The 26,877-nt window shown below is 39.8% G+C and overlaps 1 protein-coding gene across 3 annotated transcripts in view; it reads left to right on the top strand.

Annotated features, from left to right (window-relative positions):
- The window catches only part of LOC131691329 (potassium voltage-gated channel subfamily KQT member 1-like), a 523,220-nt gene that overhangs the window by 423,978 nt on the left and 72,365 nt on the right, over nt 1-26,877 (top strand). For 2 of the 3 annotated variants that reach the window (XM_058977632.1, XM_058977630.1), the window contains exons 4-6: nt 17,490-17,665; nt 17,795-18,046; nt 18,111-18,338. In XM_058977632.1, coding sequence (XP_058833615.1) covers nt 17,490-17,665; nt 17,795-18,046; nt 18,111-18,338 — 656 coding nt within the window. Of the gene's footprint in view, nt 1-17,489; nt 17,666-17,794; nt 18,047-18,110; nt 18,360-26,877 lie in introns of all 3 variants that reach the window. The other variant, XM_058977631.1, reaches the window with a different exon arrangement.

The following is a 26,877-nucleotide window of genomic DNA, read 5'->3' as shown; positions in this document are numbered from 1 at the left end:
TGGCACGGTTGCATCGCACGCTCTTGCTAATGCCGTTATCACTTCGTCTGCACTGAAGTCAATGTGATTGCACTCACTCCTCAGCGCCTCGACAAAGGCTCCCTTGTCGAACTTCGTTGTTTTCCACCTCCACTCGTTTGATTGGATCACGCGCGCTTCCGACTACCTATTGCTTCCAATAGTGTACCGAATCGCTTGGTGGTCGCTGTGGATGTACCTCTCGCAGACCCTCCAATTTAAACTGCCAATCAGCCCGGGGCTGCAGAAGGTAACGTCAATAACTGGATGTCGACCTTCGCGGCGGTAGATGCTGGTTGTACCATCGTTTGCAACATCTACGTTCAGGATTGCAAAGGCCTCGAGTAGACTACTTTCCCTTGAGTTGGTGAAGCGGCTCCCCCGTTCTACTACCCAAACGTTGAAATCGCCGGCTATAACGACTGGTCTCCTAACGATAAGCTCTTCTGTGAACTTATCGAACATTTCTGTGAACCGATCGGTCGTCCACCGCGGAGGTGCGTAGCACCTGCAGAAGAAGACTCCATTGATTTTGGCGATTACGGAACATTCATCTACACGATAAACCACTTCCTGAAATGGATATCTCCCCGTCGTCCAAATCGCTGCTGATTTTGCATTACCTGCTACCCAATTTCCATCGCTAATCGGGATAGAGTAAGGCTCCGAAATGATAGGTTCATCGCATTTAGTTAAGGTTGATTTGCGTTACCTCCACTGTAACTTCCTTGCAGTCACCTGTTTGAAGGCAGGACAACGTGTGCCTCCTGTAACGTGGTTGTTACCTTCTTCGGTTGCACAGATCATACATCACGGAGCCTGCCAACAGTCTCTTGCCTTGTGGCCTTCTGCAGTTTCTCGCCAGGTGGTCGAACTCTTAATACTTGAAACACACTTCCGGTCGCTGAGAGACACCCAGTTGACATACCGACCAGCCAACTTTGATCTTCCTGGTTTTAGTGCCTTATTTGTTGCTTCAACTAGAAGCCTAACCGAAGTCGCTTGCCGAAAAGTCTCTTTCTCATTCGGATCATCATCTGCGCTTCTTCAAGCTCGCACTGTTCTTTCAAAGCTTCTCTTAGCTCTTTTTCCGATGATATTTCATCCAGGCCCTTACATTGGATGGTTGCCTCCGGGTACAAGTCTCTCACTTGCACCGCTTCGCCCATAGCTTTCTCGGTGAGCTCTTTATAAGTAGAGCTATTTGACTTCGGATCCTTTATCAGTTCCAAGATCATCTCTCCGGTGCGGGTGCGCCTGATTTTCTTAACGTCTGAGTCCAGCTCCTTGAGTACTGGGTTTGTCCGCATTGCTCGCGGTACCTTCTCGTACGAGTCATCGTTAGCTTTGACTATGAGTGTTTCACTTTTGTTTTGTCCCTTGAAGAGCTTTCTCAAATGAAAGGTACAACCTTCCCATCGGCTGCTATTGAATTTTGTATCGATCTGAATTCCAGTTACGGGTTTAAGAGTGCGACCACACAGAAATTTTCCATATAAACTGATACGACTATTATATCAAAATGATGCAAAACTTTTTAAAATGGATGCAAAATTAAAATTATCAATATTTGATGCAATCTCGAAAAAAAAATTGACAAAAATTAACTCTTTGGATTTTGGCACATTTTTGTCTTTTTTCATATTGAAAGGTTATGCAATCACTCTGAAAATCGTCTAGGGTTTTTGGATTTTAACAGGGGCGTAGCTAGGGGTATACGGAAAGGGATTCCCCCTTTCGCTGATAACTTCCCCCTTTTAACCCCTCTTAGATCACCCAGCATTGCACCCTCTTCTCCTAAGAACAGCACCCCATCCATCCCTCGTACCCTCCCTCCACTCAACCACATCATCTTTATACCACCACTAGGGGAAACCGAGGAGATTTGAAACAGAGGAGAGTTGAAACAGCGCTCATTACTAGCGCAATAGTACCGTTAGAGGTTCAACAATAATGTGTTTATATATATATATATATATATATATATATATATATATATATATATATATATATATATATATATATATATATATATATATATATATATATATATATATATATATATATATATATATATATATATATATATATATATATATATATATATATATATATATATATATATATATATATATATATATATATATATATATATATATATATATATATATATATATATATATATATATATATATATATATATATATATATATATATATATATATATATATATATATATATATATATATATATATATATATATATATTAAATGAGTGGTTAGGCATTGACGGTAACCACACAACAAAAAATGGGCAAAAGTAAGCTTTCGGTGTATTTTTAAAATTATTTTGAAAAGGATATTAGGTGGTGTTGGATCATGACAATATCGTTTTTATATAGTCTTACAGTTAAAATTTGTGAATTGTATACGTTTCTTTTTATCGTTGGAATGTATATGTTGTAAATTGTGGATCAAGCTTTACTTTTCGTCTTAGGAGAGTTGAAACACCTTGTTTCAATTCTCCTCGATGGTGAACTTCTAGTGTTATGACAATGTTATTATCACATAAACGTTCCTGAATTGATAATAATAATCGAGATTCTTTTCTCCTGAATTAACAGCAGTGATCAAACGTATCAGCTGGGAGCGAAGTGACCATAATGCAAAATGTATTTGGTACCGATATGGATACAAAATTACCTGTTTTCATAAACCCGTATCACCTATAGTCATAAATCGTATCATAGTTATAGTTATCTAGTGGTTATGTAAAGTATCTTACTATTATTATTGTTAAGATCAGTGCAGAAATTCCTGCATTTGTGGTCAAAATCTAACATTAATTTTCAAAATAAGTGTCAATTTATGCGTAGATCTACACTGTGAAAATACGATAAAAATGCATGTCATTTTAAGGAATTATCTTAGTGGGAATGAATAAAAATTACACAATTTGTAACATTTGATGGTTTAGAAAACGATTTGATAATGTTTACAATAATAAGTTACTTGTTTCAACTCACATTGATTGCTGTTTCAACTTACCTCGGTAGGAGGAGAATTGAAACAAAGAGTACACTGCTACAAAAATCAATTTATTGATGCTTTGTTAATGATTTGTTCCATTTATTCTAACGCAATTTGATAAAACATGATGATAAATTTAAGAATAAGCAATCATTGAATGACAGTGTTTGTTGATTTATCTTATAAAAACAAAAAACTTTTTCAACCCTCCACGGTCTCCCCTACATCACAAGGCATACCAAATTAAGCTGGGAAGTGGCGTACCATGGTGTGCAGGTGCAAAGTGTGCTAAGCATGTGATAGACTTTTCCACAATTATATTTATTATTAGTCATAGTTTAGAGAAATGAGAATGGCACAATTGCACCACTAGGTGGATTAAAACATGTTTTTTCCGTGATGCAATTTGATGTGGAACACCCTTTATAGACGCTTCAAAATTAACAATATCACATCGACTTATGGGAGATGATTGGGCCGATTTTCTTAAGCTCAAATGAAAGGTATATTATCCCTATAGAATTCCATGAAATTTTGTATGATATGTCTGTATGTTATATGATTTCGGAATTATAGACTGGATTGTTCAGTTACATATAAAATTCCCATATAAGCCCGATCTGAAAAATTTTCAAGCGTACAGTACATGAAAATTCAAAAATCATTCAAACAGGGTTGCTATGATTAATAATAAAATCCACTTGAAGTCATGCCGCTTCTTTAGTTAATAACTTTCCTCAGCGAATTTTCACAAACTTACAATGTTCCACGAATGTGTTCAATATAAGAATACCCTTAGAAATATATAGTGTTCTCATGAATTGATTGATGAGGTGATTTTTTAAGAATTTATTTTCATTTTTCACCGATTTTCCATGCTAATTTGCATATAAACTTTGAAAATTTTGGAGGGTCCGTAGACACTACCGATCGGTACCAAAATTTGTACAATTACTAAGGACCATAAAAGGAATCAGTAGAGCCTGGTGGAGCTAAAAGTCAAAAATTGAACCAGTCTATTGTTTAATTATATGCAATCTTGTCTTGATCTTCACTTAATGTGTCTAAATCAATTATCTGTACTATTTGACCACTTCACAAGATTTTTAAGGGATAAATTGAAGTTTGTACATAAAAAGAGAATGTTAAAAATTTTGTATATAATTTGACCGTCAGCAGCAGTGATGTTATGAAAAGTGAAATTTTCATCCATCTTCAGGGCATCAATCGGTTTTTGCTTAGTAACTTTTTCCACGAGCATCAGATCGTTTCGCAGTCTTCTAGACTTTGATTCCTTGATAAATTTCCTATAACAATCAGACATCTGTATACTTTTGGGAGGTAACGGGCGACTCTTGGAAGAACTATTTCGCAAAAGATGATTTCCCCATACGAAATCCCATGTAAACTTCAAACCGCGGGCGCGAAAATATAGTTTCACCGATCGAACTTAAAATTTGCAGAGCTCTTTTGGGAGCTAAATGCGACACAAAAAGTTACTCGGAGCAAAATTTTATTTTATCATATAACCGTGTCCCACTTTAATATACATACGCACCAAAAAAAATATGAATTTTATCGGTGATGTATTTTCAAACATGACACAATTAAACAAACCGTCATTCACAAAATGACAAAATATAATCGAGTTTCGAAAAATGTAAAAATGTAAAGTTAGCACCAAAAAGTCGTTGCAGAAACCACCAAAAAGTCGTTGCGTGATAGAAAAGTGAACGAAACCGATTTGTTAAAATATCAGCAATGTTCCTCATAGTCGGCTATCCGGAGTTTAAGTTTGCTTATTTGGCCAATCGTATCAACACAACAAATGATAAATTTCCTCAATTCTCGACAGCCGGCTACCCAGAGCAATTATTACATGATAACGCTATTGGCACTCTTACTAACAACTCTCCCCTTCCCGTGATACATGTGGAGCTGCTAAGGATCCCTTGGTCTCTAACAGCGACATGCATCAGACTAACATTTCTTCCTATCCCAGAAGATCTGCATTCAGGGTTTGAAATTTTCGCATTCGTGAACAGTAATAGGCGATATTTCACCTACTTCGACCAGCAAAAGAAAAACGAACATCTGGTGTAACATTGCTCTCCAAGCTTTGCGATAATATAGCATCCGGCCTCATCTTTTCGCGGTATAATATGAGATGATAATATCGCGCCTAATATAAAGCTGTCGAATAACTAATGGTTCCAATCGTCTGAACTCTCGATCGAAGCAGATCGTTTTCTTGTGCTGTGCATAGAGTAGATCAATATAAATATATTCATTGTGAAGGCCAGTCATTGTTTGCGGCAGGCTTTGTTCGCCGGTGCCTAGGTTGGTGAAGTGAATAGTTCAATAACCGGACAAGCCGCTATATAAGCTAAGTATCTTTTTTTTTTCTCATTTCCCTTTCCCCCGATCTGTCGCTACTTCTTAGATCCCTTTCCCCTGAATATAAGTTTCATCTCTCGTTTACACCACGTGCTATCCTCGTGCCTAAATGGCCGAGGGCGAAGTAACATTGGATGGGAATGATATTCCCATGGATATACCGGATAAACCCGAAATTACTCCCTCCCCTGATTCCCCCAGTCCTCCTCGTATTAAAACATACCCACCCAGTTCAACTGGGCCCTGGGTGGTCTATTTCCGGCCCATTACGAAATCGCTTAATATTTTAGATATCTCACGGGAGCTGACTGCTAACTACCCGGCCGTAGCTCAGATAACACGTGTTAGAGCTAATAAGATACGCATATTAGTGAATGACCTCGACCAGGCAAACCAGATTGCTCGCAGCGAGCGCTTTACAAAGCAATTTAAGGTGTATATACCTTGTTTGGCAGTGGAGATCGACGGGGTCGTTGCCGAACCGGGTTTGAAGTGCGAAGACGTGTTGAAGTATGGAGTTGGTTGCTTTAAGGACCCCTCACTTGAACATGTGAAGATTCTGGAATGCAAGCAATTGTATTCAGCAAAAACTGAGAATAATAAGACAACTTATTCATTGTCAGACTCGATTCGGGTGACTTTCTCCGGGTCTTCCCTCCCCAACTATGTCCTCCTGGATAGGGTTCGTCTACCGGTTCGCCTGTTTGTACCGCGGGTAATGAACTGCAGCAATTGCAAGCAGCTGGGCCACACAGCCACCTATTGTGGCAATAAGAAAAGGTGCGGCAAATGCGAGGGAGAACATGAGGATGACGCTTGCAGTGGAGAAACTGAGAAGTGTATTTACTGCGGGGGCCTTCCGCATGATCTTAAATCATGCCCCGCGTACAAACAGCGCGGGGATAAAATTAAGCGCTCCCTTAAGGAACGCTCGAAGCGCTCTTATGCAGAAATTCTTAAGAATGCTTCGCCATCTGTCCCTTCCGAAAATTCCTTTGCTCTTTTGGCTGGCGTTGAGCAAGAATCTGACGACCCACAAGAGGGAACATCTTTGGTTAACCCAGGGGAGTCCAGGAAGAGGAAAAATCAAGCTTCCCCTAGATTGCCTCGTAAGGGTGCCAAGGTGTCGTCCACTCAGAGTGCGCCAACTACAATCAATAAATCCAACGGAAGTGATGCACTAAAGCCGAAGCAATTTGCTCCAGGACTTGGAAATTTTAATTCTAACAAGGAGTATCCACCACTTCCAGGGACACCAAAAACCCCAAGTGTTCCCTTTTTTTCAAACAAATACTCAGTCCAGTAGCGGACTAATGAAATTTTCTGACATAGTGGACTTAATTTTCACAGCTTTCAATGTTACTGATCCTCTTAAAAGCATTCTGATACATTTTCTCCCTATGGTGCAAACATTTTTGAAACAGTTGACTGCTAAATGGCCTCTCCTTGCAGCGATCGTATCCTTCGATGGCTAAGTCATCAAACGAGGTCACTGATTCGATCACTGTCCTACAGTGGAATTGCAGAAGTATCCTCCCGAAAATCGATTCCTTCAAATTCTTACTAAACAGTTTAAAATGTGATGCTTTCGCATTATGTGAAACCTGGTTAACTTCTGATATAAATCTCAACTTCCACGACTTTAATATAATCCGTCTGGATCGAGAAAACCCTTATGGAGGAGTACTTTTGGGGATCAAAAAGTGCTATTCTTTCAACCGAATTAACCTCCCTTCGACACCAGGCATTGAAATTGTCGCTTGTCAAGTTCTAATCAAAGGTAAAGACCTTTGCATTGCTTCCATCTACATTCCTCCTAGAGCCTCGGTAGGGCACCGAACGCTTTGTAATATCACGGAATCCTTACCGGCACCGCGGCTAGTTCTGGGAGACTTTAACTCGCACGGTACGGTATGGGGCTGTCTTCATGATGATAATAGATCAACATTAATCCAAGATCTTTGCGATAATTTCAACATGACCATCTTAAACACGGGAGAAATGACGCGGATTCCTACACCACCAGCACGCGCAAGCGCGTTGGATTTGTCGCTTTGCTCGACATCGCTACAGTTAGATTGCATGTGGAAGGTGATCCCTGATCCCCACGGTAGCGATCATTTGCCTATCGTGATTTCAATTGCTAACGGTTCAAGACCATCGGAAACAATCAATGTCTCATATGACCTCACACGGAACATTGATTGGAAGAGTTACGCGACCGCGATATCCGTTAAAATCGAATCCACTCAAGAACTTCCTCCGAAGGAAGAGTACAGGTTTTTGGCTGGCTTGATTCTCGACAGTGCGAATCAAGCTCAGACTAAACCAGTACCCAGCGCGAATACCCATGGACGGTCTCCCACCCTGTGGTGGGATAAAGAGTGCTCAGAGCTGTACGCGGAAAAGTCCACTGCATATAAGGCCTTCCGGGAAGACGGGTTACCCGCTAGCTATCTACAGTACGCGTCGTTAGAAAGGCGAATGAAGAGTCTAATGAAAGCCAAAAAACGCAGTTATTGGCGCCGGTTCGTCGACGGGTTAACGAGAGAAACAGCGATGAGCACTCTTTGGGGTACGGCTCGACGTATGCGTAACCGTAATAGTACCAACGAGAACGTGGAATATTCAAACCGTTGGATATTCGCTTTCGCCAAGAAGATCTGTCCGGACTCTGTCCCGGTACAGAAAACGTGCCGCGCCGCGTCTCCTCCCGATACCGCGAACGAAACACCGTTTTCGATGGTGGAGTTCTCACTTGCTCTCTTATCGTGCAACAATAACGCCCCAGGGTTAGACAGAATTAAATTCAACTTGCTGAAGAATCTGCCTGACACTGCAAAAAGGCGCTTGTTGAATTTATTTAACAAGTTTCTTGAGGGTAACATTGTCCCTTATGAATGGAGGCAAGTGAAGGTCATCGCCATCCAAAAACCAGGAAAACCAGCCTCCGACCACAACTCGTATCGGCCGATTGCAATGCTGTCCTGTATTCGGAAGTTATTCGAGAAAATGATCTTGTTTCGCCTCGACAATTGGGTTGAAGCAAATGGCTTACTGTCAGATACACAATTTGGCTTCCGCAAAGGCAAAGGGACGAACGATTGCCTTGCGTTACTTTCTACAGAAATCCAAATGGCCTATGCTAACAAAGAGCAGATGGCATCAGTCTTCTTGGATATTAAGGGGGCTTTTGACTCAGTTTCTATCAACATTCTGTCAGAGAAGCTGCACCAGCATGGTCTTTCACCAATTTTAAATAACTTTTTGCTAAACCTGTTGTCTGAAAAGCACATGCACTTTTCGCATGGCGATTTAACAACATCGCGATTTAGCTACATGGGTCTTCCCCAGGGCTCATGTCTAAGTCCCCTGCTCTACAATTTCTACGTGAATGACATTGACGATTGTCTTGCCAATTCATGCACGCTAAGGCAACTTGCAGACGACGGCGTGGTCTCTGTCACAGGGCCCAAAGCTGCCGACTTGCAAGGACCATTACAAAATACCTTGGACAATTTGTCTGCTTGGGCTCTTCAGCTGGGTATTGAGTTCTCCACGGAGAAAACTGAGTTGGTTGTTTTTTCTAGGAAGCGTGAGCCGGCGCAACTCCAGCTTCTATTAATGGGTGTAACGATCAATCAGGTTTTCACATTTAAATATCTCGGGGTATGGTTCGACTCTAAAGGTACCTGGGGATGTCACATTAGGTATCTGAAACAGAAATGCCAACAAAGGATCAATTTTCTCCGAACAATAACTGGAACATGGTGGGGTGCCCATCCAGGAGACCTGATCAGGTTATACCAAACAACGATATTGTCGGTGATGGAGTACGGGTGTTTCAGTTTCCGCTCCGCTGCGAACATACACTTCATCAAACTGGAGAGAATCCAGTATCGTTGCTTGCGCATTGCCTTAGGTTGCATGCACTCGACCCATACGATGAGTCTCGAAGTGCTGGCGGGCGTTCTTCCGCTAAAAAATCGATTTTGGGAACTCTCATATCGATTGCTCATCCGATGCGACATTCTGAACCCGTTGGTGATTGAAAACTTCGAGAGGCTCGTCGAGCTTAATTCTCAAACCCGATTTATGGCCTTGTACTTCGACTACATGGCACAGAGCATTAACCCTTCTTCATATACTCCCAACCGTGTTCGTTTCCTAGATACTTCTGATTCTACTGTATTCTTCGACACATCCATGAAGGAAGAGATTCGTGGAATCCCGGACCATATACGCCCGCAAGTGATCCCCAATATATTTTATAATAAATTCCGAGAAGTCGACTGTGACAAAATGTTCTACACTGACGGATCAAATCTCGATGGGTCCACTGGCTTCGGTATCTTCAACAATACTATCACCGCTTCATTCAAGCTCAATGATCCCGCTTCAGTTTACGTCGCAGAGTTAGCTGCAATTCAGTACACCCTTGGGATCATCGACACTCTGCCCACAGATCACTACTTCATCATTTCGGACAGCCTCAGCTCCATCGAGGCTCTTCGTGCGATGAAGCCCAAAAAGCAATTCCCATATTTCCTGGGGAAGATACGGGAGTCCTTGTGTACGTTATCTGAAAAATCTTATCAAATTACCTTTGTTTGGGTCCCCTCTCATTGCTCTATTCCGGGCAATGAAAAGGCCGACTCATTAGCAAAGGTGGGCGCATTAAATGGTGACATATATGAAAGACCAATCTGCTTCAACGAATTTTTTAGTATTTGTCGTCAGAGGACACTCAGCAGTTGGCAAACCTCGTGGAGCAATGGTGAACTTGGACGATGGCTACATTCCATTATCCCAAAGGTATCAACGAAGCCTTGGTTCAGGGGGATGGATGTGGGTCGGGATTTTATTCGTGTAATGTCCCGACTTATGTCCAACCACTACACCTTGGATGCGCATTTGCGGCGTATTGGGCTTGCGGAGAGTAGTCTGTGCGCTTGTGACGAGGGCTATCACGACATCGAGCACGTTGTCTGGGTATGCGCCGGGTATTTGGACGCCAGGTCTCAGTTAAAGGATTCCCTTCGGGCCCGAGGTAGACCACCCAATGTCCCAGTCCGAGATATGCTGGCAAATCGTGATTTCCCCTATATGTCCCTTATTTATACTTTCATAAAAACGATAAATATCCCAATTTAGCCCCTCTCTTTTTATTTCTCGTTTTAGAAGTTTTCTCCTGCCTTTTGGGACCGATCAGCTCCAGACTGCAACTATGTAACCGCCGTCGCACTTACCACTACGGAAACTGAAGCGAGAGCGACTCGAGGTCCGATGACTTTTGAAGGATTCCCCGCGGGTCCGAAGAATACCATCCGCCAATCCGACCTACTAGACTGAGGCGCTAATTTGTCTCGCTGATCTCCCGTTTGCCCGAAAGTTGCAAGTTTTGCTCTTCTCTCCCGGTCACCATCTACGCTTTCTCTCCCCTGTCCTTGATACAACTGCTTCTACAGCCCCCTCTGAATATCTTGACCAAGCATAAGTCTCCGCTAAAAAAGTTCAAATTTGTATTCTGTATTCCTAGTTTTAAGATAGTTGTAATTTTACCTCTTTGTGAAAACTATTGTCCCCCATCTTGTAAATAGAATTGTATCCCTAGTTTTAAAACACCGGTGAATTTTCTCATAAACATTTGTTCCCCCTTTTGTGTACCAAACTATATTGTTAGTTTTAAGATAACTGTAAATATTTCCTAAAAAACTATTGCTATTGAATTCCTTGTTTTAAAATTTTTCATAAAAAAAAATCTTTTGCTCCCTCTCTTGTATATAGAATCTTATTTCTAGTCTTAAGATAGATGTAAAATTTTTCTTTTTAAAAAAAAAAATATTTCGCCATTGTAACCTCCTAGTTTTAAAATATCCAAAATGTAAAAACAAAAGAATTTGGCACCGCCAAGCTAACGCATTTGTGCCTATCAAATAAACGAAATGAAAAAAAAAAAACTAATGGTTCCGCAAAAATTCACAAAATTGGGTAGATACTGAGTCGTAGAATCATAATACTGCAACAATAATGTGGAGGAATAATTTCTATAATGTAATGTATTACCGCTTTTTCTTGAACTTATTTTATCACAAGGTTCGATGCTGCGAAGTTATCTTGCTTCCCTATTGTATTGTCAGCAACTTTTCGCAATTTCTTGAAGGGTGAAAAGTTGGGTCCTTGCCTACTAAGTATGAAAGCGATTTGCGATAAACTACTTATCGTGATAATGAGCACATATTTCAACCTTTGTCTACATTCGGACGTGGTCGGCGTCGGAATTGATCAGCATGCAGGGATCAATAGCGATTGCACAATGTACCGCTTTGTGTTATTAACAAGCAGGGCAGGCGAAAAGCGTGGGTAGTATGGGTAGTACTACCCACTCGAAAATTGCCGAGAAGGGAATTACCCACTCGAAAGTCTGGAACAAACCAAAGCCTGAGATTACCCACGCGTATGTGTCTTTCTTCACAAAATTCTTGCATCTCAAATTCTCGATGTAAAACAATTTCATATTTTTATTTAGATACAAATTTCTTGAAAATATGGGATAATAATTAGGATTTCTTTGAAATTTATAATCATTTACATTATGACACATCCACATCTTATAACAAAGAGCTCAGATCGGTAGACAAAAAATATTAAAAAAATATTATTTGTGGCGAACGGAAGATTATTATCAGGACATTCAAACACAATTTAACAAACCGCAAATCACGAAATGACAAAACATAATCGGGTTTCGAAAAATGTACAAATATAATGTTAGCACCGACATGGCAGAAACCACAAAAAAACCGTTGCTTGATAGAAAAGCGAACGAAACCGATTTATTAAAATATCAGCAATGCTCCTCATTGTCGACTATCCGGAGTTTAAGTTGCTTATTTGGCCAATCGTATTAATGCAACATATGATAAATTTACCCAATTCTCGGCAACCGGCTACCCAGAGCAATTATTACATGATAACGCTATTGGCACACTTACTAACAACTCTCCCCTTCCTGTGATACATGTGGAGATTCTGAGGATCCCTTGGTCTCTAACAACGACATGCATTGTACTAACATTTCTTCCTATCCCAGAAAATCTGCATTAAGAGTTTCAAATTTTCGCATTCGTGAACAGTAATAGGTGATATTTCACCTACTTCGACCAGCAAAAGAAAAACGAGCATCTGGTGTAACATTGCTCTCCAAGTTTTGCGATAATATAGCATCCGGCCTCATCTTTTCGTGGTATAATATGAGATGAGAATATAGCGCCTAATATAAAGCTGTCGAATAACTAATGGTTCCGCAAAAAATCACAAAATTGGGTAGATACTGAGTCGTAGAATCAAAATACTGCAACAATAATGTGGAGGAATAATTTCTATAATGTAATGTATTACCGCTTTTTCTTGAACTTATTTTATCACAAGGTTCGATGCTGCGAAGTTATCTTAAGTATTGTCAGCAACTTTTCGCAATTTCTTGAAGGGTGAAAAGTTGGGTCCTTGCCTACTAAGTATGAAAGCGATTTGCGATAAACTACTTATCGTGATAATGAGCACATATTTCAACCTTTGTCTACATTCGGACGTGGTCGGCGTCGGAATTGATCAGCATGCAGGGATCAATAGCGATTGCACAATGTGCCGCTTTGTGCTATTCACAAGTAGGGGAACATGGGGAGACTTGACCAAGCGCAAAATTATATTTTTGGCTATGGCGTCTTCTATTCGATTCCTAAAAAATTTTCAAAAATATTTTTATACTTGTTTCGATCCCTTAAGGTAATTTTAAAAGTTTGGAATGAAAAATCCTTTCCTTACAGAAAATATTATTATATATATTGTCTTCGAATTAATAATTTTCGTACAGACTGAAATACTATACTAACTTAAACCTATTTTCACTTTGAACATTTCTCTACTTAAGTTAAAGTCGAAATGATAAAAAACGCTATTGAAGAGCTGACAGCAAACATCTACCGGGTTATTCTGGCCGTACTGCGTGCGATGAGTAGAGGGCCGAAAGAAATCCATTCTCCGCAGAGACCTACAAGGAACATTGAAATCCAGCTTAGCGAGAAGCAGAGGGCAGTCAATGTTGTCAGCGAGAAGATCGAACACAAAAAGTCGCTGCAGAAAAACTCTCCTGTTTCGTAGCGTAGGCAGGTTGATAAGAGCACAACGATGCTATTACGGTGGTAGTTCAAATCGATTTCGCCCGGGAAGCCGTCGAAGGGCATACCGGACGAAGCTCTTTTGCACCCGTTCTATGCAATTAATGTGTGCGGTGTGATACGGGGCCCAAACGATAACTCCATACCCTAGAATGCTGCGTACCAAACTGATGTACAGTGCCTTTAGGCAGTAGACGTCGTTGAAATCTTGGGTGTTTCGTTTGATGAGTCCTAGTACTGCATAGGCTTTAGCAGTTACTGCATTGAAGTGTTCGATGAAACGTAGCTTACGGTCAAGTATAATACCAAGGTCCTTGATTGATGAAACTCGTTTTACTGGGGCAGCGCTCACTGCATACTCAAACGTAATTGGCGAGAGTATTCGTGTGAATGTGATTATGTTGCGTTTCTGAATGTTTATAGTCATTCCGTTTCTATGACATCAACTCATGATCCTATGTCCATCTGAAGTGCACAACAATCTACCAGAGTTGTTATGATGCGATAAATTTTCAGATCATCTGCGTACATCACCTTACACGATGTCAATTCGCTGCAAATGTCATTCCCAAAGAGCACGAAGAGAAGAGGTCCAAGGTGACTCCCTTGAGGTACACCCGATGTGATATCGAATGGGTCTGAAAGTACAGTTCCAAGTCGCACAGAAGCACTGCGGTTTGTAACGTACGAGAAGATCCAATTGGTCAGCCAGTCCGGAAATCCGATTCGCCTCAACTTTTCAACAGCTAGCTGATGAGGAAGGCGATCGAAGGCTTTGGATAAATCTACATACACTGCATCAATTTGTTGTTGTTTCTCTAATTTATCAATCAGCGTTGACACATAGCTCATTAAGTTCGTCGTTGTTGAGCGCTGTCTAACAAACCCATGCTGATCTGTAGTGATGATGTGTTTTACTGCAGGGTAGAGAATATCTAACAGCATACTTTCAAAAACTTTTGGGAGGCAGCTCAGGATTGAAATTCCCCTGTAATTTATGACGTCATGGACGTTACCGGCTTTATGAATTGGTGTTATTAAAGCCTCGATAACGGAGTAGCAATCACGAGGGAACTCTTATACTTATGCAATATCTCGTGAAAAAATCATCCTATCAATGCAATCATAATCAGGTCAAAAGCTATTGGTAAGCCCTTTCCGAATATATACATATGTGTATGACATGTATATTTTCTGGGATAGGGGAACATGGGGAGATTTGACCAGGTTTTCAGCTAAAACTGATAAATCTCTAAAAAAGCCTTCAATCCCTCAAAATTAATTATTGTGCGCCTTCATGATTTTTTGCAGAATTTTAAATTCAATTTTTGAAAAGTTACAAAAGTTTTTCTGCGCTCGTTTTTTTTTTTTTGGTTAAGTCTCCCCATTGCCCCCAGAATTTTGAAAAATCATAACAAAAAATAATGACATAAAATATACTGTAATTATTTTTTTCCATATTGTTGAGATCCTTAGGTAGCAGTAAAAAATATAAAAGGATTGCATTTGGTAAACTTCGATATTTTGAAATGCATTTCTTTTCAAAGATTAACTGTACTGCTTGCATTGCATGTTCACACGTCACGAAATCAGCCCTACTATTGCTAACTTTGTTTACTAATACTAAAATATAAAGACTTATGTTTGAGGTGGGATTTTTTATGGCATGATTAACATTAACAGTGGATACCAAAGCATAATAAATATCAGGAATTTTGTATCTTTCTTCAGCTAATTGCCACTTGGTCAAGTCTCCCCATAAAATCTTGGTCAAGTCTCCCCAACATTAGTTATTGCGTTCAATGTCATGCAAATTCTAGTAATAACTATCCCAATGTTCCAATTTATTTAAAATCATTTCACTGCTTCACAAGGATTAATGGTATATTAGTACATTAATAGTAATTAGTAGTCGAAGAGATATGTACATACAAAGTTTGATAAAAAATTACATAATTTAATGCAAATTTATTAATCACGTAATATTTTCTGTAAGGAAAGAATTTTTCATTCCAAATTTTTAAAATTACCTTAAGGGTTGGAGTATAAAAATATTTTTGAAAAAAATTTAAGAATCGAATAGTAGACGCCATAGCCAAAAATAGAATTTTGCGCTTGGTCAAGTCTCCCCATGTTCCCCTACATGTGACCAAAGCCGATATTTAAAAATAGAGAAATTATGCTTTTTAATTTTAAACGTTTGAAACTCTAATAAATTTACATTTAATCTATGCATATTGCTCATTTTTGGAAACGTCTATCGGATGTTTATACGAGATATTGCCAAATAACTGCAAATAGTACCCAACACATATTTTCAAAAGAATCTCGAAAAAGCTTCTTTGGAGAAGAAAGTACACATTGTTTTCGTGCCCAACGAGCGCAAAATTGATATAGGAAACATATCTTTTCTTAGATTAAGCTTACTTTGAAATTTATCACAAAATGAAGAGACAATAGCAAAATTAGTGTTTTTTTGCAATATCCTAGTATCCCATTCTTGCAAAGTCCTAATTTCAAAAAAACAGATCGTCATCAACTTCTATGATATATTCAGAAACTCCACTTCCTCTGAATCAATTTCCATTTAATTTAAAACACAATCGAATTTATTTGCTCTTCTGGCTGACACGTGTTATGCTCCGAATGACGTCAGTACACACAATGGTAAAAATTTTATTATTGCTTTAAACATCATATAACTTCGTAACTTGTAGAACGACTGCTGTTTGTTTGAAAGTGAAGAAGGATAATGCCCAGGTAAAATTCACAACACTTTGCTTCGTATTGTCTTACAACTCGAAGGGTACTCATTCACATTTCACAACTTGTAAGGCGTGTTGTGACTCACGTCCTCGAACAGGACACCATGTCACAAAGACTGAAGAAATTGCTATAACTGCTCCTACACTATCGACAATTATGCCACCATCCCGTTTGCACGAACTTTTCCTACCACAGCAAAACACTTCAATTCAAGGTCCGCTTTAATCACGCTTCCTTGACCGCTCATGTTGTTTGATAAACAAAACATTCATGGTACAACTGAAAAAAAATTTACTTTTCTCATCAAAAGAATATATTGTTATATGACATAACGTTAGAACCCCCCATAACCAGACACCTTTAGATAGTATTTTCTTAAGTATTTTGAAACACCCCCTACCTTCGGTTCCCTTACGTAATCAGTGTACCATACTCTTTGAAATTTAAAATTAAGATCACCGAGCTGAATAATGGATGGATGGATAGCTGGATTCATGGAGTGAGAAATTTTTTCATTACATGTAATACAAGAGAGAAAAAAGTTGGCTTGGTGAACTAAGCTGTTTAAAGTAAAGCTGGGGGTAGAACAGTAACAATCTGTACCGAGAAACAATAATATTTTTAAGTGAAATTTGTATTTATTACAGCGATTTCTGAAAAAATCGACGCGTAAGGTAACCCAATTTCTGGTTACACTCACTATCCTAACATAAACCTTTTAAACACAACATAACACCTTCAACCGGTACAATTTCGAAACTTCTATTAATGGATGCTCAAGTTCCGCGTACGCTCTATTACCATAATGGACAACCCTTCTCAACGAAACGTTTCCCTAACCGATGAACCGCGATTATTTCCCATCTTCCGGAAACACATCTGCCACACACTACAGAATGTAATGTGCAGAACAAATCTTCTCCTTTTCACACGTGATTGCCCCTATCTATGTACCTACTAACGTGCAACCCATCGCCATCCGTACGAATACAATAATCAAAACTCTCGAGTGAAGAGTTTTCCAACTTCCGCTTGCATCACTCAATAATGTTTTTCTTCTTCTTCTTTTCTCTTTCCCTCTTCTCCGAATCCGGATCCACAGATTTAATAGTAGTAGTAGCATCTATGGTTGTGCTGTCAGTTGGCTCAAATGGACAAGTATTCGCCACCAGTGCCATCCGGGGCATCCGATTTCTGCAGATCCTCCGTATGCTGCACGTGGACCGGCAGGGTGGTACCTGGCGGCTGCTTGGCTCCGTCGTTTTCATCCATCGGCAGGTAAGTGAGTCGGACAGCGGAGAGCAAACTGCTGATGTTTGATTTTCGTTAGACTGTTAAAATATATGAACGATGGTACATATATGATTGGAATGTTATTCTAAAGTTTCAAATATTTGCTACCCGCAGGAATTGATAACGACGCTGTACATTGGTTTCCTCGGGCTAATATTTAGCTCCTACTTTGTGTTTCTGGCCGAGAAGGATATCACCAGCCCGGACGGGCGGCAACCCTTCGCCAGCTATGCGGATGCCCTCTGGTGGGGCGTCATCACCGTCACGACGATAGGCTACGGGGACACGGTACCCCAGACGTGGATGGGCAAAATCGTAGCTTCGTGTTTCAGTGTGTTTGCAATCTCGTTCTTCGCACTTCCGGCGGTAAGATGAACGGCAGCGTCCGAACAATGCAACATCGACCAGTTTGCTTTCGTCTCCGTTTCAGGGCATCCTTGGATCCGGCTTCGCACTCAAAGTGCAGCAGAAGCAGCGCCAGAAGCATTTCAACCGTCAGATTCCGGCGGCCGCGATGCTGATCCAGTGTCTCTGGCGCTGCTACGCCGCCGACAAGAGCTTCCACTCGGATGCGACCTGGCAGATCTACGTCAAGTCGGACGACCAGAATGCCAACAGTTCCAACATCAGCACCGCCCTACCCTCGCAGCTGGGCAAAGTGAGTGCGTTGATTAGCGGTGTACGTGTTTGTATGTTTTGTTGTAACAAAGCCAGCTCCCTCCCTACGCCCTCCCCCCACTATAACCGGAAATCAATACAAATCCCGGCCCCCATCTACCCTAGGAAAACTAGAGCTAGGACCTTCCCGCACACAACTACAACCCCATAGCACCTGCTGCATGGTTCGGCAAGTTTACTGTAAAAATCCTTCTTAATTTGTTACCTCTCTCCGATCGAATTCCGTTTTTCTTGCTCTGAAATTAAATGAAACGGAAAATCCCCTTTTGATGGAGCTATTGATGTTTAGAATCGTTGTTAGTTTGTTGTTTTAGCTTGTTTGCTTATTGGTGTTTCGCTTGTGGCAGTTGCCGTAGCAAGACATAGACTCCCCGTTCCAAGGACCATAGCTGTCTATGGTAGAAAAAAAGTCTGAAATCGATGAATGCTGCTCCGCATGGTTCAGTCCGGATTCAAACGATTTATCCCTCAACAGCTATCCACACGGAAAAAAATTGTTCCCAAAATCGTGAATGAAGTGCCGTGAATTCTGGAACAATCACCTTTTTACGTTGCGAAAATAGGGCCATGAACAAAAATCATGTGTTTTATAATTATGTTCAACTTCCCTTCAGTAACGCCCGCATAACACTTTTATTAGTGGAAACATTTGTTTTTGTTTTGTGAACTTCAGTCACGGTTTTCGCCATGTCATTACCAAATCGATTTTCTGTATGCCGACTAGTTCATAACTTTATGAAAATCATTCATAAAACCAAAGATTGACTCGATTGCCTGTACGCAACTCGCATGGGTATGATTCCCAACCCCGCACAGATCTTTCCAAAAGAGATTTACCTAACCCGAAAAGAGGCGAATGACCCTAAGGTTAAAACCTCTATAATCAAAATAAAAAAAAAGATTGACTCATAATGTTATTCAGAGATTTAGTAACATTAGCTCACAAAATCAAAACATTCTGGATATTTTTTGTAAACTATTTCATGGAACTCGGAATTTTATTTATGAATCTATTCAATTCTCATTAACTAATTCATGATTCCTAATATTTGATTCACGATTCCATATCCATGCTCGTGCAGAAGTTCACAGAATCATGAAATATTATTCATGAATTCCTAATATAATAATCACGACTTACCATTCGTGCTCGTGATATAGTACACAAAATCATCAAATGTTAGGTATGTACTCGTGAGCTGGTTCATGATTCCTAATTTATTAGTCACGATCCAATACCCGTGCACGTGATTTAGTTCACAAAATCACAAAATATTATTCATGTATTCGTGAACTAGTTCGTGATACCTGGTATAATAGTCACGACTTACCATTCGTGCTCGTCAAATAGTTCACAAAATCATGAAATTTCATAGATTCATGAACTGGTTGATGATTCCTAGTACATGATTTACGATCAATTTTGTGTGCTTGTGATATTTAGAAGATATTCCTAATCATTTTCAATTTCATGAAATATCCAATTCCTGCATCCATTTCCGAACTCTTTTTTCACGTAATATTCGGGTTACGTAACTTTTTTTACACACTAAATTCGAAATAACAAACTCTTTTTTACGAACCAAGTTCGTAAAAAATTTGAGTACGTACAGTACAGAAGTTAACAAGTATACAAGTTAACGTATCCTTGACGAGTACATGGCGGAAATCGATGTTTTTAGCCATTTTCTAATCGAAGATAACAACTTCCGGTTTGGATAAATTTTCCATAACCTCAACATTATGGGTATTTTTGGAGTGACGTTGACAAGTGCATGACGGAAATTGATGTCTTGAGCCATTTTGTAATCCTAGATGGCGACTTCCGGTTAACATTAATTCTCTATAACGTCAACAATATGCACTATGCTATATTGCTCCCTAAGGAGGAAAAATTGGGTAAACACTAAAATTTCTTCTCAGGGGGAAATTTTCGGTGAAACCACTCTTTATACGCAAAGAGAACAAATCAAAACTTAACAAAGTCATGGGTGCGTTTCGACTTCGTCTCGTCAAAAACCGACACTAACTTATTATCGGAATAGATTAGCGCCGGTTTGACGCAAAATCCCTAAAACGGAAACAAACTTTGTGTTTCAATCGAACGACTGGTCAAACGAGATGTCCCGTCCGAGCAGATGTAGTGGGAAGAAATTTTGTTGCTTGCCCAATTAGGAAGCTATATTTTTCCCCTTAGGGAGGAATATAGCATAGTGCTTTAGCATTGGCCTGCTAAGCCAAGACAAGTTTCGGCTTCGCAGTGTCTCATCGACATAAACAGAACTTCTGCTCGGACGGGACATCACGTCACAGATCTATTCCGACAGTGGGTTACCGTCGGTTTCTGATGAGACGAAGTCGAAACGCACCCATGACTTTGTTTCTCAATAATATGGGATTTTCGGAATGGGGTTTGACAAGTACATGACGTAAATCGTTACCTGAAGCCATGTTGAAATCTAAGATGGCGCTTCCTGTTTAGATAAATTCTCTACTACCTCAACAATATGGGTATTTCGGAATGAGGTTGACGAGTGCATGACAGAGATTGATGTCTTGAGCCATTTTGTAATCCAAGATGGCGACTTCCGGGTAACAAATTCCCAATAACCTGGAATGAGTTTGACTAGTATAAGACGAAAATCGATGTTCGAGGCTATTTTGAAATCTAAGATGTCAAATTCCGGTTTAAATTCTCTGTAACTTGAACAAAATAGGCACTTTTGGAATTGGATAATTATAGAGTAAATATAGATATGGTTAGAAAAAAATTTGGTCAACCGGAAACCGTTCTTGGTCCTTAAAATGACGTCACTCATCGATTTTCGTCAGTTCCTGCATGCCCGTTCCAAAAATAGCTATATTGTTAAAGTTCCAAACATTAATTTTCCCCATTTACTCATTAAGCCCGACCTAAATGACGCCAAGCATCCATTTCCAACATGTAGAGCATGGGCCCGATTTTATCACTCCCGGATTTCATCAGCTTTTTAACTCGATTTTGTCAGCTTCATAATGAAATATGTTCGATGGGCTCTAGCAAACGAACCAAACTGAATCCGATGTCTTGAGTCATTTTGTAATCCAAAGATGGCGACCTTCGGTTTCAGATACAATTCGATAAATTATTCGAGAATATTACTCAACCGGAAGTCGCCATATTGGATTTCAAAAAGATTCCAGTTGTTCATTTTCATCGTCTGCTTGTCAATCCCGTTCCAAAAATACCCATATACCGACGAATTTTAATAAGAATGTGAGGCAAACTTTGTTTTCGAACTAAATCCCAAATAACGAACACTTTTTGTAAAAACCAATTCAATTTACGAGCCCCCTATTTGGTTCGAGAATGGAGGTTTCAGTTTAATGAAATTTTCATGTTATCAATTTCAAAAATTTTGTGCGTTATTCGTGAAATCATTTTTGTTTATGAAATGTCCTGTTGCTAGCTACTAGTAATAGGTAGAAGCAGTAAATATAAGAAAACTATTGGGACCTCGAACATCGCTATTTATTACGAAACAGAAACAGAAAACGAAAACTGCGCTAAGTGCCACAAATTGTATTCGTGATACAGTTCACAGAACAAAAAACCGCGAATCTGTCACACTTTTATGATCCAGTTAATAATGTCACGTTACTTCGAGTAAAAATACCGATAGTAACCAAAAACATAGCAGATCGCAATAAGGCGAAGAGAAATTACGAATACCATGATAAAACTGGTGATATTATGAGCATGAGTCACATTACTCCATGTGTCAAATTCGAGAGCTCTAGAATAAAATGTCACGATATCGAGAAATGAAATTACGAAAAACGTGACTAAGATCCAGGACCGTGGCGTTGGCTTCAGGTGCCCTTGGCGCAATATCTGTTTAGCGCCCCTTTAGTGTTTACTCCAGTTTAACGACATTCAATTAGCTAGAGATTACTGGGTAAGGAAAGTTATGAAAATGTAAAGTCATAGTAGTCAAGTGAGAGCAAGGTGTGAAGTATACAGATCGGAAAACTAAAAGTAGCACGGTCATTAGAAACAGGCTTAATATCCTGCAGGCCTAACTTTTGTCTTCTGTTGGTAGGGGTCGAGCTTAGGCAGCATAACTACGAATCATTCAAGTCCACCAACATGCCTCCTGGTAAAGACAGACTTGTCCCACTTGACCGAGGCGTTTCCTTTGACTTTCTTTTTCAGGCCAACCTTTAAACAATAATTTATATAGATGGAAACTCTTTATTTCATTCGTATATGACTGTCGTTTATTTCAAATAAATTTTAGTCACAAATCTCGAACGATAAATTCATGAAATCAGTTGACGCTAGATGTTTGAAGGCAAGAGAGGGAGCATCTATTTAGAAGACTTTTTATAAGAGTACCAATGGCAAGCACGGGCAACAGGTGACCATCAAATTTAATAACCGTACATACTTCTAAAGCATTAGCATCTCGAAAAATATCTCTATGAAAAAATTGAGCTCAATCGAACATGATTAAGAGATCGCACAAAACAGCCAAAGTGTAAAAATTTTGACCAGTGAGAAAAAGCAAAAGACTTAGAATACTCATGAGAAGTCGAGATCAACTGTCATCCTGGAAAAAAATTTTTTTGAAGATATATTCATGGAACTTGAAACATTTTGGATTTGAGCTAAGACTGGGATTTAAGAAGACAGCTTTTAATTTATTTTTGATGCCAAATGTCTTAGAAATGATTGAAACGACGGATCCGGTATCTTCTCATAAAAAAATGTTTTGGCAAAAGTTGCCCCTCTAATAATTATCATTTCTAAACTGGGATTTGACCAAGATTTCGACATTTCATGGTTTTTGATCGTAGACATTCGTATTAAAAACAAATTATGTTGCATTTCCAAACTCAATTTCCATCTCAATTCAATCATGTTCCATGTTCCAGAAAGGCATTTTTTGCAACATTACAGCAAAACTCGACGCTTCATGACATTTTTTTTCCGGTTAACCTCAAATTTTGCATAGGGAAATCCACTGAAGCACAGGAATGGCTGTTTCAAAGACACACACCTAACGAGACATTAACACTGGACGAGACAAAATGGTGTGTCCCTTCAAACTCATGTCGCCAAATATACCAACAAAAGGAAACTCTGCCAAAGAGAAGACGCAAACAGCACCTGGTCTTATAAGGAGTTTCCAATGCTTCCAGGAACACCAGAAATCTCACATGACATTTCAATCAAAGATTCACCTTAATGCAGGACTGGTCGGGGCTAGGTTGGGAACCGGCAACTTTATGATATTGCGAAACTCCTTCCAGCATCGAGAAGACTTCGATTTCCATGATAATTGATCTAGCATACTCCACTATCTTTGCTACTGCTTTAAAGATGTGGCTTGATTTACCGCCAATGACCACATATCTCTTCCCCTTGTGTTTCTATAAAACTGGGAAAATGAGCGGAAAAAGTTTGCAATAATTTTTACAGTTTTTGCGAAATTTGAAGTCTTTGCCTTGTCCGTTGTTTATTTTGGACCATCAGGACCGTATCGTAGTCTTTCGCCGCCTTTGGCAGAGTCCCAGTTATTCGCCTCTTTGGTGTTTACTGTGGTTTTCTTTTACAGTTTGACTTTTAAACAATAACAATCTCCTGCGAGAGCTGAAACAATGCTGCCGGCGCTTGCCGATCGCACACGCAGTAGAGACTGAACCAGCTGCGTTTCATCCCAAATGTTGCTCGTTATCACCACAGAGATGTGGTGTATGTTATTACCGTCGGTGCTCGTTGGTCGTCTAGAGACGTGCCATGGGCTGCGAACCCAACTCAGTTGATATTGATGGTAGGAGTATGGAACTGATATTTTGGTAGTAGGCAAAAGATACTAGGGTCATTTGAATGCCGGATAGTGAATTTTTCGTCGTATCTGGTACCACACATAACTTCCAAACTTGCCAATACAAATCAATACTTTGGAATGGTAGTCCATATGAGATCATAGAAACACGGACTAAAGGGCGAACACGAAATTATTGCGACACCGTAAATGTCATGCCAATTTTCTTATAATGTTTAAAATCAAACCAAAATTTTAGGGTAGTTTTATACATATATTTACTTCAAAAATCAAAAGAAAAGTTAATCGATGGAGCCTTGAGTGTAAAATTGAACGCATTTTCGCTTGATGCCCTCCATCAAAGTCTTTACAGTGTCATCCGGTACCAGTTTCTCAGTTTTTTTCCATTTTCTTAACATGTCCTTCTCGTCTTTGACTGTTTTCTTGCTCTTCCGAAGTTCCCGCTTCATCATTGCCCAGTACTGCTCCACCGGGCGCAGCTCCGGACAGTTTGGCGGATTCATGTCCTTTGGAACAAAATGGACAGAATTGGCCTCATACCACTGCAGGACACTTTTAGAATAGTGGCATGATGCCAAATCTGGCCAAAATAGCGGAGCTTCGTTGTGCTGCTGCGAGAACGACAAAAGGCGCTTTTCCAGGCACTCAGATTTGTAGATCTCGCTATTTACTGTGCCCTTTGTCACGAAAGGCTCACTCCTCAGTCCGCATTTTCTTCTTCTTAAATTTGTCGTCCACATAGAACTTGCTCTTGCCGGTGAAAAACTCCAACCCCGGAAAAAAATGAAATGAAATGCTTAAAATCGGCTTTTATATACGTTTCGTCGTCCATCACACAGCAGCCATATTTTGTCAGCATCTTCTCGTAGAGCTTCCGTGCCCGAGTTTTAGCCGTCGATTGTTGTCGCTCATCGCGGTTTGGGAAGTTCTGTACCTTGTATTATGTAGTCCAGCTCTCTTCTTTGCATTCTGGACGTAGCTCTGCGACATGCCGATCTTTTTAGCCAAATCACGGCTTGAGACTTTGGGATTTGCTTTAATCATCCGCTTCACCTTTCCCTCCGTCTTTTTGTTCTCCGGTCCCGGTTTTCTTCCAGCTCCTTTGCTGTGGTCCAACGTCAACCGCTCCTGGAACCGCCTCAACACTCTGGAGACGGTTGAATGGTGAATGTTCAACATTTTTCCCAACTGCCGGTGCGACAGGTCAGGAAATTTCAGGTGTTTGGAAACAATTTGTTCTCTCGACTCGCGTTGGTTCACCTCCATTTTCGTTGAATCGAAAAACACGACTTCGAGTTTGACAGCATGTAAACAATACACATCAATGAGAAAGTGTACAAAATTTGGTTGATTTTTACCCAATGGTAAAAAAGTTATGCCCTGTTGAATGTGTCGCAATAATTTCGTGTTCGCCCTTTACCATTCCAAAGTACTGAGTTTAAAAAAGTTTATAAAATTTTTGAGTATGTATGAACATTTTGCATTTATAACGAATAACTGTGTTGAAAAATCTTTCGAAAACTACTGGGAAATGCTAAAAAATTTCAGCTCATATCGGTGTTATACAACATATACAACATATGCATATACAACGAAAAACCAAACTTAAAACACCCGAGCCGCAAATCTTGAACAAAAATAATTGTGATCATAGTGGGATTCTATTAGTCAACCTTGTTGAATGGCCGAAGACTACATTTCAACATCGGGAGAGAAGGTGGTTATTGGGATTCAGTCGGCTCCGTTTACTGACTGTAAAAGTTAATTTGTACAGCTCTGTGTTAGTAACAAGGACCAGTTGGAACAAAAATCTCCCAACCATAGAACATTTTCTTTGGAAAACAAATTAGCCCCTATCAGCGCCATCGAAGCATCAACCAAGAATTAAATTTGAAAATGTTTTCCTTAATCAACTATTATTTTTATATCCGACGGGTCGAAAGAAGCTCATTCCTGGTTGGATCCCTCTAATTACATGCACCGAGCCGCAAATCTTGAACAGTTTCTGTTCGAAGCTCTACCTCTTTGACGATGGAAGTATAATGATTTCATTCGATGGCCTGCCCATTGGTCTTCGATCGTAAGCTGAACCGAGTACAGAACCGGGGGTCGCATGCGGCCGCAATGGTATATCGTGCCGCCGAAATATTGGACTCTTGTAGGAAACGCAGCCCATGGAAACAAAAAGATTAGGATTATACCCCGTCAGCTGCAGCTATCGAAATGACAGAATTTAACAAATCGCTCTCCGGCGTGACCATTGCCCAGGATGGCGTGTTGCCTAACATCCATACCATTCTGCTGACAATAAAGACCGAAAAGAATTAAAGTTTTGCTTTATTGGCAGGCGAAACGATGCCGCAAAAAAAAACCTGTTCGGGACAACCATTGTATTTGCGATTAGGACATAACGTCCCAAAACTCCAACTTCCGGTATTTTTGGTGTAACGGAAAATTTTCATTGAAATGCTTTCTTTAAATAAAGCTATAAACTGTAATTTCCCGAGTGCTACTTCAAAAGTTATAGCATTTATTATACTTTTTCCTCATGTTTTCCTATTGTATCAAAGTCAAAAATTTCAAGCGAACTAGGCGGGGGTCTAAAATTGTCCAAATTATGTGAAATTCGGCGTCTGAGCTTACTTTGACATGTGTCACAATATGAAGGGAGAGGGGTACTTCAAGATT

Source organism: Topomyia yanbarensis, chromosome 3 (genome assembly GCF_030247195.1).
Source record: "Topomyia yanbarensis strain Yona2022 chromosome 3, ASM3024719v1, whole genome shotgun sequence".
Classification (NCBI taxonomy): domain Eukaryota; kingdom Metazoa; phylum Arthropoda; class Insecta; order Diptera; family Culicidae; genus Topomyia; species Topomyia yanbarensis.
This window is presented reverse-complemented; position numbering and strand designations above follow the sequence as displayed.